This window comes from Pseudorasbora parva, chromosome 3 (genome assembly GCF_024679245.1).
Source record: "Pseudorasbora parva isolate DD20220531a chromosome 3, ASM2467924v1, whole genome shotgun sequence".
Taxonomy (NCBI): domain Eukaryota; kingdom Metazoa; phylum Chordata; class Actinopteri; order Cypriniformes; family Gobionidae; genus Pseudorasbora; species Pseudorasbora parva.
The window spans coordinates 24,989,647-25,011,059 of NC_090174.1; the positions used below are offsets into that span (position 1 = coordinate 24,989,647).

The following is a 21,413-nucleotide window of genomic DNA, read 5'->3' on the forward strand; positions in this document are numbered from 1 at the left end:
TTAAAAGAGATGGAATCGCTGAACAAAGCTTTACAATTAATTAAAAACAAAAAGAATGATACTTTGTTAAACTTTTTGGATGAATTCTTTATAATCTAATGTCCCCACTATGCTCAACAATTTATATGAATATTGAATTTGTCAGTAAGAAAAAAGGAAGAAATACTTGTCTGGTTTTTTTTTTCTTTTCTTTTCTTTTTTTTTTTTTTTCTTTTTTTTTTTTTCTCTTGTTAACCTTGTTGAAAACATGTGGCTACTGTCTGTGAAACGTTTTTTGTTGTTTGTTGGATTCAATGTTGTAATTCATATGTTCGCTCAATAAAAAAAAAAAAAAAAAAAAAAAAAAAAAAAAAAAAAAAAGGCTGAACTGAACCTATAGCAAAACCAAAGTCCCATAGGATATTCAAATGTTTTCGATGTAATGCAATATTATTGCTAACCAGGAAGCGCCACGCCCTCAAGCCTGTGCTTATGTCGAAAGAATGTCAGTCAGTCAAGCTTTCACCCACAGTTACAGTTCGTGAATGAGAAGAGCCCGCGCATGCTGTGTAACGTTAGAGAGACATACATAATAAAATGTCGAAATCCATCAAAGAGCTTAATCTCCATTACGACCCCATTAATGAAAGCAATAGTTTTACTAGCGGAGATATTGTGGAGGGTCGAGTTGTTTTGGAAGTGACCAAAGAAATCAAAGTAGATCATTTGTTTGTGAAGCTGACGGGAGACGCGAACGTGAGCTGGACTGAAAGCACAGGTGATGACGAAACAACAACATACAGCGACCATGAGAGATACTTCAAGATAAAGCAATACTTCATTCAAGAGAGCTCGAAATACGGTAAGATGGACAACATTGATGATTATTATAAATTGTTGTTGTTGTTGTGTGTGTGTTTGTGTGTAATGATAATAATATGGGGATATAACTTACTTGCATTTCTTGTCTAAAGGACAACCCGAAAAGAATACCACTCTTATAAGTGGAGAGACTTGTAAGTGACGTTTTTATTTACACATTGCACTAATAAATACATATAAAACTGAATTACATTTTTTTTTTTTAATTTGCACGAAGCATGAAAATATTGTTTGCTGATAAAAATGCTTTTTGGAAAAGGAACAAAACTCTCTTTTAACCCATACTAACATGCCTTATGCTCATCTCAGATGGACCAGTGATTAAAGAAGGAAGTCATGTTTTTCCATTCAGATTTCAGCTGCCTCAACAGTGAGTGATAATATTTAATAGTCAATATGTTCTTAAATGGCAGTCAGTTTCTGAAAAAAGCAGATGTTAGTCATATTCATTTCTCATTATTCTCGAATATTTGATTTTAATTAGTGCTGCCAAATCAATAAATCAAGGTGCAAAAATGTATATTTGTGTACTGTGTATAATGATGTATATAAATACAAACACATGCATGTATACATTTAAGAAACATTTATTATATGTGTGTGTGTGTGTGTGTGTGTGTGTGTGTGTGTGTGTGTGTGTGTGTGTGTGTGTGTGTGTGTGTGTATAATACACACAGTATATACATGCACTATGCATGTGTGTATATTCATATACATAATTATACACAGTACACAAATATAATGTAAACAAACTTTTATTATGGATTAAATTAATCAATTCGATAGCAATAATATGCTGCATATGTGTTTAGTTAAAGGGTTAGTTTACCAAAAAATGAAATTAATGACTCACCTTAATGTAATTCCTCAACCGTAAGACCTCTGTTTATCTTCGGAACACAGTTGAGTATATTTTATATTTTAGTCCCAGAGCATAGGCAGTCTATGCACACTTTACTGTCCATGTCCAGAAAGCTAATAAAAACTTCATCAAAGTAGTCCATATGTGACATCAGTTGGTTGATTAGAATCTCTTGAAGCATCGAAAATGTAGCCTGACAAGCCAGACCCACATCAAGATGTTTGGTCTGGAAACTCACCATTGACAGGGGTCAATCCAAGAGGCAGGATAAACGGCTGTCTTTCAAACTCCCTCTGCACACAATTGGATAGCGCTACAACCAACCAGAGCAACATTGAGCAACCGGAGCTAGTTGAAGCTAGTAAACATGTGAAGATTAAACTTTCGCTGTATCTGGTCGGCTAAACTCCGAACACATCTTCCCTTTTTAAGAATGACTTCAGTGTCGTTCTTTGTTCTTTTCTCAGGGAAAAGCTTAACTCCAAGTCTTCCAGAGTCGCAGTCAAAGCCGATTGGAAAGACCGCCGTTCGCCAGTTTCTGTGTTTACTGGTAGCACGCAAGCGCAACTTGGCCGTCATTATTTTGAACCCCGCCAACCGACTCTGTACACGATGTGATTGGCCCGAACAGAGTTTAGTTTTCACAGCTCAGAAGTGTATTGAGAGTTGCTAGACGACACTCGCTGCAGATTAGATTTGCTGCTGCTAAGGTGTGTCTAGATTTCTAGGCTATCGAAAATACATTTTGGTCCAAAAATATCAAAAACTATGATCTTTAAACTTTATTCAGCATTGTCTTCTCTTCCGTGTTCCTCAAATAAAGATTAAAATGGTCATGAATCAGTTCATTTGATCAATGATTCGGATCGCCAATGTCACGTGATTTCAGCAGTTTGGATCACGTGTCAAACTGCTGAAATCACATGACATTGGCGAGCCGAGTGATTCTAATTAACTAACTGATGTCCCATATGGACTACTTTGATGATGTTTTTATTCCCTTTCTGGACATGGACAGTAAAGTGTAGATAGACGGCCTATGCTCTGGGACTAAAATATAAAATATCTTAAACTGCGTTCCGAAGATGAACAGAGGTCTTATGGGTGAGGAACGACATTAGGGTGAGTCATTAATGAGTGATGACATAAATAAAAATTTTGGTGAACTAACCCTTTAAGTAAAACAAAAAAAAATTGTAAAGTATATTGTATATGCTGGTATTTTAAACAGTTATTTGGAATTAATTAAAACCTATTATCATACAGTAGCAATGGCTAACATACCAATATTCCCATATTATGCACTATAATGCTTGTCAGTCTTTTATGAGAAACTAAAGATTTCTATTTTGCCTTGATTTCAGAAAAATGCCTGCATCCTTTAAAGGAGTTCATGGCTCGGTTAAGTATGTCTTGATGGTAAAGCTAAAGAGGCCTTGGAAGCCTACGTCTAGTACATGTTCGGAATTGAACTTTTCACCAGGGAATGATGGGACCAATGATCATTTACTGGTATGAATTATAATACAATGTTTGACTCTTTGGCGCTCATCTATTGATACATAGAGAGATTATGTAACTGCCTATACTGTCATCAGAACTCATGTAATGTGACGCAAACCATTTGCTTTGGACGTAGAGCGTAGAAGAAATTGTATGTGATTTTAGTGTTAATGTTTAATGTTTTTTTATTTTTTTTACATGGAACAGGAACCACAGTCTGTGACAAAAGACAAGAAGTTGAAACTTTTTGGCTCAGGAAAAATGTCAATGACAGCAACCACTGACAAAACTGGCTATATGCAAGGTAGCGCCTCATTCAAAGCTGCATAAACTAAAAACATTAGCCTGTAATGACAATGGCCAGGTCTCCATCAACATATTTTTTTATCCAGATTTTGAGCTCCTGGATTTAAACAGCAAATCAAATGTCCCAAATTTGCATAAAAACATAAATGGTCACATTAGTAGATACATTTTTTATTAGGGTAAGTAGATGTAAACATATTTTAACTCCAATTGGATATTTAATATACTTTGTTCTCCTGAACACACGGAAACATTGCTTTACCTGCAAATAGATTTGCATAAAATTTGCAACTTGGATGGAAAACCCGGCTATAGTCATTTTGTCTTTCTTTTCCCCATTATTGATAAATGTTGTCTTTAATTCCTTTAATTTCTTACATTGCTGCAGGTGAAACAATCAGAGTTTCTGTTGATATTGACAACTCTTCATCTCGTGATGTCAAGCCAAAGTACAGCCTCAAGCAGCAACAGACCTTCATTGCTGGCAAGAGCACTAATAAAGCATTTAAGGATATAGTCAAAGAAACTAAAGATCCCGTCCCATCTGGAGAAAAGACTAAATTCATAGTGGACATACACCTTCCACATGACCTGACTATCAACATTGAAAACTGCAGAATTATAAAAGTGCAGTACCAAATCAAGGTGCTATTTTTTCTTCCTTATTATTGCCATATTTTAAGTAAAACTGGCATTCAAAAGTTTTTGATCTTTAATATTTTTAAAGGGATAGTTCACCCAAAAATGAAAATCTGTCATTAATTACTTATCCTCATGTCGTTCAACACCCGTTTATTAATACCCAGATATTTTTGTTGAAATCCGATGGCTCAGAAAGGCCTCAAACTTGGCGTCATCAAACTATGCCTTTGTTTTGAATAGGCACCCTTTAGTGGACGGAAAAATTACATGGTGTAGATTTAAAGCTGCTGTTCGTAACTTTTTTGTGTTCAAGATTTACAAAAAATATATAATTAGAATGTGCAACATGAATTTTACAACCTGTGTTATTGTCTTACCCTGAATTATTATGGTACACTTATAATAAGTCTTTATATTGGGACTGTTTCAGACCAGACTGGTAGGAACTCCTGCGGATGAGCACAGTCCCTGTGTGACTCGGCAAAGACACAAACAGAGAGAAGTGGCTCCGGCTGCAATGTTCTTCCGCAAGATTCAGTTCTGTTTAACCGCAAGAGCGCAAAAAGTTACGAACTGCAGCTTTAACTATTCCATTAAAGGAGTGGTTCTGTGTTTTTTCTAGGCTTGGTTGTGTTTATGGGGCGCAGTATAACATGTCTTAATACTTCTTCTTTTTTAAACGCCATATTTTTCTTATATTTTACCTTTATTTCACACTGCTGTCTCCACTGTCCTTTGAACAGCTTGTTTGCTTCCTGCTTCTGTGAAGCCCATCTCCGAAAAACGCATTGGTCTTAGATTGGTTGGATGACCAAATGTAGTTTCCTGTATTTTTATTGGCTGAAGTGCCAAGCACAGGTTGTCCAGAAATGCCACTTCCTTACCGTTACGTGCAGAAGTCACGTCTGGGGCATTGTTTATGTTAATAGCAAGGGTTTATGATGCCACCAACCCGGGAAGAAGCTCATTGTAGTCCAAACTGGCCGTTTCTGTAGGTAATAAACTGCCATACATTTAAAAGACAATAAATCCATTTGCATTAAACTCTCAGCGCTGTAACTTTGCAGATACTGTTTATCCTCAAGCAGCAACATTACACACTAACTAAAGTGAAAAAAGTGAAATCGCATGCAACCACCCCTTTAATTTTGTACAAATTTCTCGAAAGCTTTTTAATTTGTGTGGTACAATAGTCTATAACAACATTTATTTTGCAGCAAATACAAGACCTATAAAGTGTAAAGCAAAAAGAAGTAATTTATTTGTATTCTCTCCTTTGTAACTTCACTCAGTTCATTTGACTTCTGTACATGATTGTCTTTCAGGTCTCTCTAGATGTGTCTTTCGCCTCAGATCCTGCACTTATGTTACCTGTGGTTATTCTTCCAGCCTACCAACAATGTCCTCCCTGTCAAGGCCCATCTGGGGGATTCCAGCCATATCTGCCACCTCAGCCTAACCTTGTGCCTTATCCTGGTGGACCACCACCTCCATATGCAGAACTTTACCCCAATCTGCATGACCCTACAGCGCTGCCCTATCCAGGAGCTGCTGCAGGGCTTTATCCAAATCCAAATGCCATGCTGCCTGGTTTCTATCCAACTCCATCTGCACCAGTTTATGATCCAAATCAAAGCACTAAAGCATCCTCACCTAATGTGCCTTATTAATCTTCTTCAGCAGGCAAACTTTTGACTACCAATTAGGATGTATCAGTAATAATGTTATGGTTTTCATCTGCATGAACTTAAGCGTGGTGCCTATTATTGTGCCTTTCAAACTTAGCACTTTTACTCCCAGTTACGAGCTCTGACGTCACATAGGCCACGAAACAACAATGGCAGCCCCTACGGATGCCGTGTTTGTTATAATAAAAGGTATAACAGCTTCTCTTGCATTATGCACCAATTTTTCTTCTCCATTTCCCTTAAATAAGCAAGTAATCATCTTTAGAAATGATTGTAAATGAGCATAAGCCCCGTATGATCCGACGTCATGCTTTGTTTACATGTAGCTACCCCGTTTCCTTGCGCTCAGGCAGTGTGTCGTGACTGCCTGGAATGCTACAAAGTAGTGAGTCGTAGTTTGAAGTTGTAATACTGGCTGAAAAACCTGCCTGAAACACAGCATAAAATAAAGCTTGTAGTAAACATAACTTGACTATAGGCTACTTTGACTAGTTCAACTGTTTTAAAGTTCAACTGGTTACTTTCATTTTAGACTACAATTTAATAACAATTTTATGTAATATTTTGTATTTTATGGGGATTTTAGGGTATGCGTTCAAGTCCTCCTTGGATGTTTGTATTTACGAGGTGAGAAATCGTGTTTACCACATATGCGTTCAAGTCTCTTTGGTCGGAGCAAGATGGTGATGTACCTTCTTTTAATGAATTTCATGAAAATACAGCAAGATTTGTTAACTCTGCTTATGGAAAATGAAGAACAAAGAATGTGCATCAGGTGAATTTTAATCTTTTACATCTTTAATTAATCTATGAAGCCACTGTAAACTGTATAATTTTATATTAGGCTAATTGTTATTTACAATGTTAGCTTACTTAGTTGTAAATGACAAAGCCTATCAATGTCACTGCTAAATACCCATTGTATTCAACTACATTTATTGAATCTATTGATTCCACCATGTTTCTAATGGAAACGGCACCAATTCGTACAGATTGGGGCTTAAATAAAATCCCCAACTTCCCACTGGTATTTACAAGTTTGTTGTGGCGTTCTTGTGCATTCAATTTGTAAATACGATCTTTACAACATGACTTGAACGTACCATATGTATTTACTTCTAAATGATGCAGCATTTATCACTTGCAATACCACTAGAAGTCTACATTAGAGCACGAAGGCTACACAGCAGCATCTACTGAAAGTAAAATTATGTTCCTCTGCTCTAAGAACAGCTCTTATTACAGAGCTAGTGAGAAATTCATGTATCTTTTCAGTTAAGCTATTTAACTTAAATCGTCAGAGCAACGCTGGCAACACGTTTGTGTGAGTGTGTTTGTACTGTTTCTGTGTGTTTGAGTTGGGGAGTGGACTGGAGAAAGATTATATACTTTCAGTACATAATAAAACAAAACCTTGTGACAAAAACATGGAAATAATTTGTTTGTTGTATCCTATTGTTTAGGCTATTAAATGTATTTGCTTGTTCATTTGCTAATTTGCCCATCTCCATCCCCAGCTCCTCCCCTGGTCAGTCAGGATTTGGTATTCTAATTCCCCTTGAATCAGACTAAATTCCTGAATTATTTTGTACATTTAATATCAACATTAATGCTATCTGCAATACATTGTTGCTTCTGTTCGGTTTACCCTAAGGGGGTTATTGCTGCTCTCCCTGCCATGCTAGGCCGCATGGATGCACAGTTGAGACTTGGTGTGGATGTATGTGTGGATACACACCAATTTTGATTGGCTACGACAGTCAGGTGCTGTCAAAGGGCACTAAAAAACACATCATCAGTTTTAGATTGTCTGAAGGAAGACACACGAGGCATGCCTGAAGTATGTCAACAAGACTCAGCGTCTCATTCCCCTTTTCAAGAAATTCGAATATATCCTAAGACGTACTCCTTTAATTAGAGTGGAACTTCAGTATTACTTGATCCTCGCCATGCCACGGCCACCATGCAAGTATCCCCTGTACCATTGTTGGTGCAGTTTCATGTTTCTTGTTCATGCTAAACCAAGCCAAGCCTATGTTTATTGTATTTTTGTTCACATTTTGGATTTAATAAACTGTGTTTCAGTTCATCTACCCTACCCTTCAGTAGAGTTTGTTACAGAGGGAAATAAGCTCCTGAAGTCAAAACCTGTTGTATGACTGTTAACTCCATCTATCACAGTGAACTTTGAACTGAAAGATCTGTTCAGACCAGGTGTAGGAAGTGCCACTCCCTCAAATGTTTTATTTTATTTTGAAGCATGAACTTTGTCACTCTTGCTTCACCTACGAGAACGGGAAGAGCTGTAGCTGTCTTTGAATGTCTAGTATACTGTACATACATAGAAACAAAAAATGTCAGGATCCATCAAAGTGCTCGGTCTTTATTACAACAAGATTAATGAAAGCAATACCTTTACTAGTGGAGACATTGTGGAGGGGCATGTTGTTTTGGAAGTAACCAAAGAAATAGTTGTGGACCATTTTTTTGTGAAGCTGAAGGGAGATGCGAAGGTCCGCTGGCCTGACCCATCGAGCGATAGCAATAGAACCTACCGTGACCATGAGAGATACTTCAAACTAAAGCAATACTTTATTCAAGAGAGCTTGAAGAAAGGTGAGTTACAGAATTAAAAGATATATCCATAAATAATAACAATAAAAACGTATATACAGTAATATAATAAATTATATAAAATTACCTGTCAAAAGTTTGGAAACATTACAATTATAAATGTTTTGGATGAAGTCTCTTATGCTCACAGAGACTGTGTTTATTAAACCAAAAGTACAGTAAAAACAATAATATTGTGAAATATTACAATTTAAAAATAGTTGTTTCCTATTTTAATCAATACAATTTTTGTATTCATGCGATAAAGCTATATTTGCAGCATTATTCTAATATGCTGATTTGCTGCTCAAGAAACATCTCAGTTACTTATGTAACATCTCTGGCCCAGGTCATGGAGCCAGTGGTGAAGTGGCCTCATATGAAGCAATCCGAACAGCGTTACTGCGGATGCCCCAGGAGCCTCTCAAAATGTTTCATTGTGACCGCTGTTCTGCTTCTGAACGAAACCAAGCAGTTCATCACCGACTGGACGCGCTCCTCTGTGAGGCACAGTCAGATTGACCGAGTCTAACTCCATACCTAGAAAAGAGATTCTTTGTAGAGGGGAAAGTTTGCTGTTTTCCCAGTTGACCCAAAGTCCCAACTGGCTGAAGTGACTGAGCACCATGGCCCTATGTTCGCACAACTGCTCTCTGGACTGGGCTAGAATTAGCCATTCGCTGAGGTAGTTGAGAATACGAACTCCACGCTCTCTCATGGTAGCAATGGCCGCCTCCCCATTTTGTAAAGACACAAAGTTGATATGCCCACCCCATGAACACAAAACCTAAGAGCGGTCTGTGTCGAGGGAGAATCAAGACCTAAAAGTACACAGCCTGAACGGCAGCCTGTGCAGGGGCCAATTGGCTGAAACCCATCTCCTTTCTTGGGTACAATGAAGTACAGGCTGTAGAAGCCTATAGAAGTCTTCGTATCAGCTGGAGGGACCGGCTCTATCGTTTCCTTCACCAATAGGACTGCAATCTTCTTCCAGAAAACAGAAGCACCCTCCTGCAGCAACAGAGGTGAACGCCGGACACATTGCATCTCAACGGCCTGTTCCACTGCAGGGATTTACTACTAGCCTGGTTTCTGGCAGAGAAAGGTGCCCCTCCACGACCTAGTAAGCTCCTCATTCACTTCCAGGAAGAAAGGCACTAGGGCGGACCACCCCGAGATACCAATCATCCAACCTAGAAGGTTCAGGACATGATGTAGGGTTTCACATGAGCCAGACCTTCTTGGCGGTCCGGGAAGGCATAGGCATCAATTCTGGATCCATCTCTGGCAAAACTACCCTCCTAGCGGGAGGGAACACAGCTTAGTCTTCATCAGTAGACTGAAGCACCTCCTCAATGCAGCGATCAACATCCTGTTTTTGGGTGTTACCAAGAGAACCCTCTGGCCCCTTCCATGTCTGTCCAGTGGTGTCTTTCAGGACTCTGGCCGATGACAGGATGTTGATGTCTACATTTGGGAAGGCGGAGTCCCCTTCCCTAAGGCCAACATGAATAGCACTAGATCGGGGCATAGTTAAGGATACTTCGCCTTCCCGAATGTGGGTGAGTCTCAACCTCAATGGCGAGATAGTCATGCTCCTGCATTGAGTACATGAACTTTCCACAAATGCTGCCTCATTGTGCTGAATGCTCAGACATGTCAGCTGGTGACAGGGAACGACCGCATCCAGAAACGCATGGGTGGAATGAAATCTTGAAAAAGATGCAGTGTCACACCCGTGTATGTACTCTTTTAAGGGGAAAAATCTCTTTTAAATGTGCTGAAGCACACAATGAGATGGTCGCGGCAAAACACTGGGAAATAGTGCAGCCCTGTGTATGCACTCATGTCACTGGAACAGCCTAACAAGAAGAGATCACTCTTTGCTGTGAAAACAGCATTTGTTTCTCTTCAGTCCTCGCTCCGTGTCTTCTCTCTCAGCACTCAAACCCTTTCTCCTCTCATTCTCTCTCTCTCTGAAACACTCTTCGGCACCACATAATATTCAGCTCTGAAGTGAATGTAAAATGTGCGCTGCACCCGCTTCTGTATCTATATCTATATCTATATATATATATATATATATATATATATATATATATATATATATATATATATATATATATATATATATATATATATATATATCAGTGCTGCAGGCCAGTGCGGGAGATGCAATTCTTGCACGCCATTGTGCATTGGGTCGTTCTATATACACTCAAAGCTGATAGAGCTCCCAATACATCGGCGACGTCAATGCAACTTTGAACATGACCGACTTAAAGGGAACATTTATTATTATTGTCAATGTTATTATAAAACATATTTTATTTATGTGTACATTCATAATCAGGAAATAATAAATCCTCATAGTGAACTTACAACCCAAGGGGACAGGTGCTTAAAAAAGAGCATTAAAGAATAAGGAAATTGGAAATAATATATTTGTTGCTGTGATGTCTACAGGACAAGAAAGGAGACAAGAAAGGAGTACCACTCGTGTAAGTGGAGAAACTTGTAAGTAAGAGTTTTGCACACAGATTCCCATACGTTCTGGTATTAAATAAGTTACTTTTATTGAAATTTAATTACAATACATAAATTATGTATTATCTGTCAGCAGTAAATAAAACAATGAAGTACACAAGACAAGAGTAGCAAACTTCATCTATTTTGATTTCTCATTCACTTCCATCCATTCCCACACACATTACGACACAACAGTTCACACTTCCTTTACAAAATAGTCCACAATACAATTCTTCTCATGAAGACAAAACACACAAAAATCATAAGTTACATGAAAACGGAAAAGAGTGTAGTGACAGTAGAATAAAAAAAGTTTGTTGAAAAAAATACATCACAACTCTCTTATACTAACTAATTTATGTTTCTTAGATGGACCAGTGATTAAAAAAGGACGTCATGTTTTTCCATTCAGATTTCGTCTGCCTCAAAAGTGAGTGATAAAATTTAGTCTTCAATGGTGGTTGTTCTATATTGTTTAAATATGTGCACAGTGAAATAATGTTTATCAGTTGTGATTCACAGCTTATAAACACAATGTACAGAATAAATTCCCTATGGTAGATTATGATAGTGAAAGCAAAACTAATCATCATCTGAAAAATCAGATGCTTAGTAATATTGACAGCATATTATTAGACAATATTTGCTTTGATAAAACTTTCTTATTTGCTTACAATTCAAGGATATTTGCTTTGATATGCACTAATAGTAATATATGAACTGGACAACAGGTATTTGAATTTCATTAAAAACCTATTGTCAGGGTTCTGTCATTTTGGTCTTGTTTATTCTTGTTTTTGTGACAGAGCCCTGGCACTCCTGTATTTGTTTTGTCTTTGTGTGAGCACCTGGCTTGTAATTTGTCTTTGCTGTCTATGTGCTTGTTTGTCATGTTTGGTGTGAGCACGTCTTGTCATTGTTTCCTTGTGCCATGTGCTCTCCTGTCCATTGTCTAACCCCGCCTATATCTACTATTGGTTCATTTGCCCCACATGCCCTCCCTGTTACTGCTTTTGTTTGCTTCCCTATTTTTCTCCTTGTGCACTCAAAAAAATAACTCATTGGACAAACTCAATTTAATTGAGGGCAGGTTTTCAATCCAATCAATATGTGTAGCCCCAAATAATAAAAATCTAATTCATGCAATTAAATGTAATTGAGTTGGTCCAACTCCATTTTATCAAATACAGTTTAAGTTGTATTTTTATACTTATAACATGAGTTTTTTTGAACGTGTCATACTTTCATCATCATACACAATGAATATAATGCAATTTAAGAAAAGGGTGATGTAACGCCTAACATTAGCATAGATAACTAAATGCCCACTCTCTAAGCCCAGGCGCCACTCTTCAGCAAAATGGTAAACACAGAATTCAAAAACATTACAGAAACTTCTCTAAATGTCCAATATAACTGAACATTAAACACTAACATTAACTTACAACAACTTTCCATTTTACAGAAAACCATAAATTAAAACTTTAATCCCTAAATTAAATACTCTCATAATTTAGTCCCTTGTAAAGCATGCTGGGAATTACAGATCCGCTGCCCAGTTAGTTATGTCAACTCAAATATTTTATGTAGTTTTAACACAAATTGATTAGGTGAACTTCAGTTTTAAATATATTAGGTTGACTGAACACAATTAAATTACATTTTATCTAAATTAGATATGTTTAAAGTGAACATAATTTAAATGTGTCGTATCTATGAAGGGCCTGAACCATTTTTTTTGAGTGTGTTTGCAGTCCTGTAATAGGTTGTTGTCATCTGTTACCTGTCATTTGTGCTTCGTTATTCCCTGCCCCTCAAGTCAAGTCTTGTTTTTCCCCTTGAGGTTGTTTCTGTTTGTTTTTATAAAAACCCTGTTTCTCCTGCGATTTTGTAGTTATAGTGAAAATAAAGATTTCTGAAGCATCGAGGCTTTCCCCTCAACTGTACCATAAAAAGGTTAATTACTCTTCAACACGGGGCACACTAACAACATCTTGTGGTCAAAAGGTGGAATTATGCTGCCTTCATGTGCTATCGGAAGTTTCCTACTTCCCATTTTAGAAGTCGTGATTACGAGCTTGTTGTGTTCAGGTCCTTTGTTGTCGGAAAGAATGGAGGGTGCCAGGTTCATATATTTTTGTGCGTCTTGGGAAAATGTTATTTTAACACTATAGCCTAAAAACATTTCAGTTATTTCCCGGTTTGAGAAAATCATAGAATCACTGGCAAACACTAGCAGCACAACACGAAAGCATATTGTTTATAATCACATTTACAATAAAGGCAGAATATAGACAAGGTAAGGCTTAAAGATTAAAATGTTAATAGTTTTCAGCCATACATCCTAGCTACTTTTACCACACTAGATAGTTGGGAATGATGGTCAACTACATGCGATTTTCGATGTGTTTAAAATACACAATATGCTTCAAATTATTATTAATTTATGCAAATATGTACTACTTTAACGACAAGAAAAGACAATGAAACTGTTGTGAAAAAAAAAAAAAAACCTGAATTAACACCTGCCACAGCAGAAATTCGTCTCCCATCCGCCATTTTTAACGGTTGTGCCACGCCCATCTTGGGAACTTGGGTCTCAAAATTATTTCCGATCTTCCCAGTGGAACCTCAGTAAATTCGTATGTACGATTAATCCGACAGCACGTGAAGGCGGCAAAAGCTGCCTTTCAGTCTGCCTTTCAGCTGCCCAGTCATTTATGTGCTATAAAAAACGTATAAGTCTGTCACGTGTAACGTGCACGTACACAATATATAACTAGATTTGTGAAATAATAGGCAAGGCTCATGTAGGCATATATGAGCAAAATAAAAGATTCTTATAGAATAAAGTACCTGTGATCCAGAAAATAATTTACAATGAACATGCTCAAAACTACACATTTAAATATTTAATCGTAATTCTGTATTATGATTTATTTTTATCAAATAAGCGAATGACACTTGAAATGGCGCAAGAGGTTTGCATTATTTGAATCAGAATATGAAGCAGCACGTGTGTGAAAACGAAGCTTAGAACGTCACAGATCACGTGGTTAAGGCAAAATGAATCAAGCAGTTCAGTGCTTGTCTGGCTATCATCGGGCCAAGCAATTTTTTGTTAAGATTGAACATTGGTCTGGGGAGTCTGCTCTGTTTTATTACTGCACAGGAGGTGTGATCAATGGGCATAGTTCAAATGACTCTGTGCGTAATCGGATAGTTATTCAACCAATCAGACCAACGATCCATCGCTTCTCTCTCAGCCATTTTGTTAAACCCGCCATATGATTGGTCCCCGCAAATGTGTAAAAGAAGCAGGATAGAAATATGTAAAGGTTTCCAGCTTGAGCTGCAGAGCGAAATCACCGGCAGATCTGGCTGTGTTTACCTGCAATGCTTTACTGTTACATTTTTTCTTTTTATATACATGCTTTGAAGCCTTGATGTTGAACATCACCTTTTACCATACAAGTGACAATGTTTTTATTTTTCTGTACTTGCTGATGCATGTATCGAATACCATATTATGCACTATAATGCTTGTCAGTCTTTTGTGAGAAACTAAATATTTTTATGTTGCCTTGATTTCAGAAATATTCCTGCATCTTTTGAAGGAGTTCATGGCTCGGTTAAGTACGTCTTGATGGTAAAGCTGAAGAGGCATAGGAAGCCAACATCTAGTACATGTAGAGAATTAACCGTTTTGCCCAGAAATGATAGGACCCATGAATTTTTAATGGTATGAATTACAATATGTTTGACTCTTTGGCGCTCGTTTGTTGATAAATGGAAAGATTATTACATTTAAATTTAATCATTTAACAGATGCTTTTCTAAAGCGACTTGCAAATGAGGAGAGCAATATAAGCAATCAGACCAACAAGGAACAACAGCATAGAAGTGCTGTAACAAGTCTCAGTTAGTCCAGCATGCAGTGTATATATATATATATATATATATATATATATATATATATATATATATATATATATATATATATATATATATATATATATATATATATATATATATATATATACTATGTATATATATATATATATATATATATATATATATATATATATATATATATATATATATATATATACTATGTATATATATATATATATATATACTAAAAACAAATAGAATTGTTAAGTTAGTGCTGGTCTTAATTGGTCAGGTGCTGCTGGAAAAGATGTCTTTAGACGTTTTTTGAAAATGGTTACAGACTCACCTGCTCAAATTGAGATTAAAATTATGTAACTGCTTATTCTGTCAACAAAACTCAAGTAACGTAATTTAAATGATTTACTTGTGATGTAGTTTTTTACTAATTTCAATGTTTTACTTTCTTTTTTTCATACAGCTACCACAATATGTCATACGAGAGAAGAAGATGAGACTATTCAGCTCAGGAAAAATATCATTGGCTGTAACAACTGACAAAACTGGCTATATGCAAGGTGTGTACCTGTGCACCTGTGTAGCTCTCAAAAGCCAAAGCTGCATAAACTGAAGGTCCAATTTCAGTTTGTCTATTTTTTTTTTATTACTGGTCACCTATGTTGTCTCTAATTCCTTATTAATGCTGCAGGTGAAACAATAAAAAATGTTGTTGATATTGACAACTCTTCATCCCATGATGTCAAGCCAATGTACAGCCTCCAGCAGCAACAGACCTTCATGGCTGGCAAGGAAACTAAAATAAAATCAAAAAACATAGTTCATGAGACTAAAGATTGCGTCCCATCTGGAGGAAAGCACAACTTCATAGTAAACCTGAAGCTTCCACGTTACCTGCCTGTCACCATTGAAAACTGCAGAATTCTGAAAGTGCAGTACTACCTCAAGGTGCTATTTTGACTTCCTTAGTATTGCCGTATTTAGAGGGATAGTTCATACAAAAGATGAAGATTCTGGCATCCTTTACGGTCGGTGTATCATCTGATCATTTCATTTCCTGTTTGGAATGGAATAACGAGAAAAGATAATTCAGCGTTTTTATTCGTTTTTTTGTTTAGTTTAAAAAGCGAAAAATTAGATTTTGGCTCGATTTTTTTTTTTTCATTCTCCGTTTGTGGTTTACAAATCGGTTTATGGGTTCGATGTAAACGCCCCTTTCATCTGATTGGTCAAACCACTCCGCCTTCAGTGCAAGCTTTTCATTCTGTCAGGCAGAATACGAGTGCGGGACTGACAAATGCAATTTAATAACAAAAAAATGTCTGAAAACACTACACACAATATTTAAAGCAGAGATATGTTGCTGGTCACGTTATTCATGCTGTTGTGATTTGTAAGTGACCCCATTAATGTGAGCCACAGTATTATTTGATTATTTGAGTATGATAGCCTATTTCTCATTGATACAGTGCAAATAGTTCTGTCTCTTTGGATTTAACAGAAACGGAAATATCAAATTTATAGAAATATATAAATAGAAATATAGTTTATATTTATGAATGTAGCCTATGTGAAGCAGTTCACGTGAAAAGAAAGAGACAGAAAAGTGAGAGCCTAGTATCAGTAAACATTCATTGATACTGACACAATTAGCAGGGTTTGGGATTAATTAAAATCATGTCGATTGAAGAGCAGGACATCTTTAAAATCTTATTAGTTTTATTATAAAACGAATACAATTTTATTACATACTGAATTGGGTGATGTTTCTCTGAGTTTTCTTTATTAAGTTTGCTTGAGAAAGACAGCATAGGCCTATTTAAACATTATTATTATTTATTATTAATATTATGAGAACTTTAATGCTTCAACAAACTCAGTTCCGACCTTTAGACTGGTCTGACTCGCTTATATCTTTTCTAACTGGTCAGAATTACTTTCCCCAAAAAATCCCATTGACTTGCGTTATCTGAGCAATGAAGGCCGTAATGATTAACGCTGTCCACTAGAGGGGGTGACAGGATAATACGATAAGACTACTCACTTTCCCTGTTTGCATCAGTTTAAATGACAAATGAATTTCATTTATAAATAGGCCGTATCTGTTTATGAGAACAAGCTTTACACTTCAAGCTGTACAACTAATTAAAACTTACCCTGCTTTAAAGTTTGCCACTCTCTAGTTTCTTTTAAGATATTCACACTAGTTTTTGCATTGAATGTTTTTCCATCTAATAATAAAGAAAACTCAGAGAAACATCACCTAATTCAGTATGTAATACAATTGTATTCAATTTATAATAAAACTAATACGAATTTAAAGGTCCTGTTCTTCGCGATTCCATCTTTCAAACTTTAGTTAGTGTGAAATGTTGCTGTTAGAGCATAAATAATACCTGTAAAATTATAAAGCTCAAAGTTCAATGCCAAGCGAGATATTTTATTTAACAGAAGTTCCCTTTCATACAGCGAACGGCCGGTTTGGACCACACCCCTGCACTTCCTGCTGTAATGACGTCACTAGAACCATTTTCTGACTAACCCTCCACCCACAAGTACACGCAAAATAGGGGGCGTGGTCTTGTTGCTCTCCCACTTGCATCTCCCCGTTATGGTAAGAGGCGGGACCTTTCCGGGCAAAGTGCGCTAAGCTGCTGTCCAATCACAACACTGGAAGCGCTGGCCTAATCAGAACTCGTTACGTGTTTCTGAAGGAGGGGCTTCATAGAACAAGGAAATCTTCCTGCCGTTTTTAGGACAGAGGAAACAGCGCTGTACAGATAAGTAAATTGTGTGAAATATACTGTGTTTTTTTACACGCAAAATATGAACTCATGTTATATTGCACACTGTAAACATAATCTAAGCTTCGAAAACACCCGAAGAACGGGACCTTTAAAGGCATGTTGTGCTCTTCAACTGACATGATTCTGAATGCAGTTTCTCACTTTTCTGTCTCTTTGTTTTCACGTGAACTGCTACACATATAAACTATATTTCTATGAAATTTTCAAAATTATTTACGTCAAAAAAACAAAAACAAAAAAACCAGCAGCCATATCACCCTGTAGCCCAAGACTGGTTTCCCACTGAAGCTAAGCAGGGCTGAGCCTAGTCAGTACCTGGATGGGAGACCAACTGGGAAAACCAGGTTGCTGCTGGTAGAGGTGTTAGTGAGGCCAGCAGGGGCGCTCATCCTGTGGTCTCTGTCATCCTGTGATCTCCTAACACCTCAGTATAGTGATGGGGACACTGTACTGTCAAAGAGCATCATACTTCGGATGAGACGTTAAACCGAGGTCCTGACTCTCTGTGGTCATTAAAAATCCCAGGATGTCCTTCGATAAAGAGTAGGGGTGTAACCCTGGCATCCTGGCCAAATTTGCCCATTGGCCCCTGTCCATCATGGCCTCCTAAATCCTCCCCCTCTCCTGATTGGCTTCATCACTACGTCTCCTCTCCACCAATCAGCTGGTGTGTGGTGAGCGTTCTGGCGCAATATGTCTGCCGTCGCATCATCCAGGTGGAATCTGCACATTGGTGGTGGTTGAGGAGTTTCCCCCCTTCATTGTAAAGCGCTTTGAGTGCCTTGAAAAGCGCTAGGCCTATATAAATTGAAAAAAAAAGTATTATTATTAATTATTATTAATCAAATATTAGCCTACTGTGTCTCACATAATGGGGTCACTTGCAAATCGCAATTGAGCACAAATAACGTGACCAGCAACATTGTGTGTAGTGTTTTCAGACATTTTTTTTTATTATTTTTGTCAGTCCCGCACTCGTATTCTGTCTAACAGGACCTTTGACCAATCAGATGAAAGGGGCGTTTCAGCGCAGCCCACGCCACATGTGGAAACGAAATATCGAACCCATAAACCGATTTGTAAACCACAAACGAAACATGAAAAATCGAGCCAAAATAAAATAAAAAAATCGTTTTTTTTTTAAACAAAACAAAAAAACAACAATGAATAAACACACAATTTATCTGTTCTCATATTCCATTCCAAACAGGAACTGAAATGATCAAAACGTACACGGACCGTACACAGACCATTTACTCACCCTCATTTCTTTCTTTCTTTCTTTCTTTCTTTCTTTCTTTCTTTCTTTCTTTCTTTCTTTCTTGTAAGACAAAAAATAGGTTATTTTGTTATTCTGTTATTTTAGTCAGCTGGGTCCATTCATGTTGATTTGGACTGAATTGATAATTTAATATTGTTTTAAGAACGTAAATGTAAATTATGCCATAATTTTGATGATGACATTTTAACTAATGTTCATGCATTTCTCAAATGTAAATGTGTTCCTTCATACGCCAAATTTGATAGCTTAAAAGATGACTTCCTATAAAACAGCAAAGCTTTTTTTTCTCTTCTTTGTACATGTAGATGTTGACTTCTGTACATGATTGTCTTTCAGGTCTCTCTAGATGTGTCTTTCGCCACAGATCCAGAGATTATGTTGCCTGTGGTTATTCTTCCAGCTGACCAACAATGTCCTCCCTGTCAAGGCCCATCTGGGGGATTCCAGCCATATCCGCCACCTCAGCCTAACCTTGTGCCTTATCCTGGTGGACAACCACCTCCATATGCAGAACTTTACCCCAATGCCATGCTGCCTGGTTTTTATCCGACTCCATCTGCACCAGTTTATGATCCAAATCAAAGCACTAAATTTTAGTGACTTAATCATCCTCTCCTAAGTGACAAACTTTTGACTACCACTTATAACAGGGGTTCTCAAGTTTGGAGGCTAAGAGGTACTGTCTATACATTATATATAGCCTGACAAAAATGCTTATTTTAAAGAAAAGCATCAGACAGATATATATATATATATATATATATATATATATATAAATATATATATATATATATATATATATATATATATATATATATATATATATATATATATATATATATATATATATATATATATATATATATATATATATATATATATATTCAGTGCCTTGCGAAAATATCCGGCCCCCTTGAACTTTGCAACCTTTTGCCACGTTTCAGGCTTCAAACATAAAGATATAAAACTGTAATTTTTTGTGAAGAATCAACAACAAGTGGGACACAATCATGATGTGGAACGAAATGTATTGGATATTTCAAACTTTTTTAACAAATCAAAAACTGAAAAATTGGGCGTGCAAAAATATTCGGCCCCCTTAAGTTAATACTTTGTAGCGCCACCTTTTGCTGCGATTACAGCTGTAAGTCGCTTGAGGTATGTCTCTAACAGTTTTGCACATCGAGAGACTGAAATTTTTGCCCATTCCTCCTTGCAGAACAGCTTGAGCTCAGTGAGGTTGGATGGAGAGCGTTTGTGAACAGCCGTTTTCAGTTCTTTCCACAGATTCTCGATTGGATTCAGGTCTGGACTTTGACTTGGCCATTCTAACACCTGGATATGTTTATTTTTTGAACCATTCCATTGAAGATTTTGCTTTATGTTTTGGATCATTGTCTTGTTGGAAGACAAATCTCCGTCCCAGTCTCAGGTCTTTTGCAGACTCCATCAGGTTTTCTTAGAGAATGCTCCTGTATTTGGCTCCATCCATCTTCCCATCAATTTTAACCATCTTCCCTGTCCCTGCTGAAGAAAAGCAGGCCCAAACCATGATGCTGCCACCACCATGTTTGACAGTGGAGATGGTGTGTTCAGGGTGATGAGCTGTGTTGCTTTTACATCAAACATAACGTTTTGCATTGTTGCCAAAAAGTTCAATTTTGGTTTCATCTGACCAGAGCACCTTCTTCCACATGTTTGGTGTGTCTCCCAGGTGGCTTGTGGCAAACTTTAAACAACACTTTTTTCTTCTTGCCACTCTTCCATAAAGGCCAGATTTGTGCAGTATACAACTGATTGTTGTCCTATGGACAGAGTCTCCCTCCTCAGCTGTAGATCTCTGCAGTTCATCCAGAGTGATCATGGGCCTCTTGGTTGCATCTCTGATCAGTCTTCTCCTTGTATGAGCTGAAAGTTTAGAGGGGCGGCCAGGTCTTGGTAGATTTGCAGTGGTCTGATACTCCTTCCATTTCAATATTAACGCTTGCACAGTGCTCTTTGGGATGCTTAAAGCTTGGGAAATCTTTTTGTATCCAAATCCGGCTTTAAACTTCTCCACAACAGTATCTCTGACTTGCCTGGTGTGTTCCTTGTTCTTCATGATGCTCTCTGTGCTTTAAACGGGCCTCTGAGACTATCATAGTGCAGGTGCATTTATACGGAGACTTGATTACACACAGGTGGATTATATTTATCATCATTAGTCATTTAGGTCAGCATTGGATCATTCACAGATCCTCACTGAACTTCTGGAGAGAGTTTGCTGCACTGAAAGTAAAGGGGCCGAATAATTTTGCACACCCAATTTTTCAGTTTTTGATTTGTTAAAAAAGTTTGAAAAATCCAATAAATTTTGTTCCACTTCATGATTGTGTCCCACTTGTTGTTGATTCTACACAAAATATTACAGT

The 21,413-nt window shown here is 37.2% G+C and overlaps 2 protein-coding genes across 3 annotated transcripts; both read left to right on the forward strand.

The window, feature by feature from the left end:
- Nucleotides 1–364: 364 nt before the first annotated feature.
- LOC137071848 (arrestin domain-containing protein 3-like) lies at nt 365–7,919 on the forward strand. Of its 2 annotated transcripts, none has more exons than XM_067440059.1 (7): nt 365–841; nt 954–995; nt 1,171–1,231; nt 3,088–3,235; nt 3,434–3,530; nt 3,921–4,177; nt 5,564–7,919. In XM_067440059.1, the coding sequence occupies exons 1-7, from the start codon at nt 577–579 to the stop codon at nt 5,867–5,869; spliced, it is 1,176 nt and encodes a 391-aa protein (XP_067296160.1). In that variant the 5' UTR covers nt 365–576; the 3' UTR covers nt 5,870–7,919. The 2 variants fall into 2 exon arrangements, with proteins under 2 accessions (XP_067296160.1, XP_067296159.1); XM_067440058.1 differs by having other exon boundaries at nt 5,500–7,914.
- Nucleotides 7,920–8,084: 165 nt separating this feature from the next.
- LOC137071849 (arrestin domain-containing protein 3-like) lies at nt 8,085–19,701 on the forward strand. The gene is made up of 7 exons (XM_067440060.1): nt 8,085–8,482; nt 10,955–10,992; nt 11,374–11,434; nt 14,599–14,746; nt 15,377–15,473; nt 15,605–15,861; nt 19,339–19,701. Exons 1-7 carry the CDS (start codon nt 8,217–8,219, stop codon nt 19,597–19,599), a joined length of 1,128 nt encoding a protein of 375 aa, XP_067296161.1. The 5' UTR covers nt 8,085–8,216; the 3' UTR covers nt 19,600–19,701.
- The last annotated feature ends 1,712 nt before the right edge of the window (nt 19,702–21,413 follow it).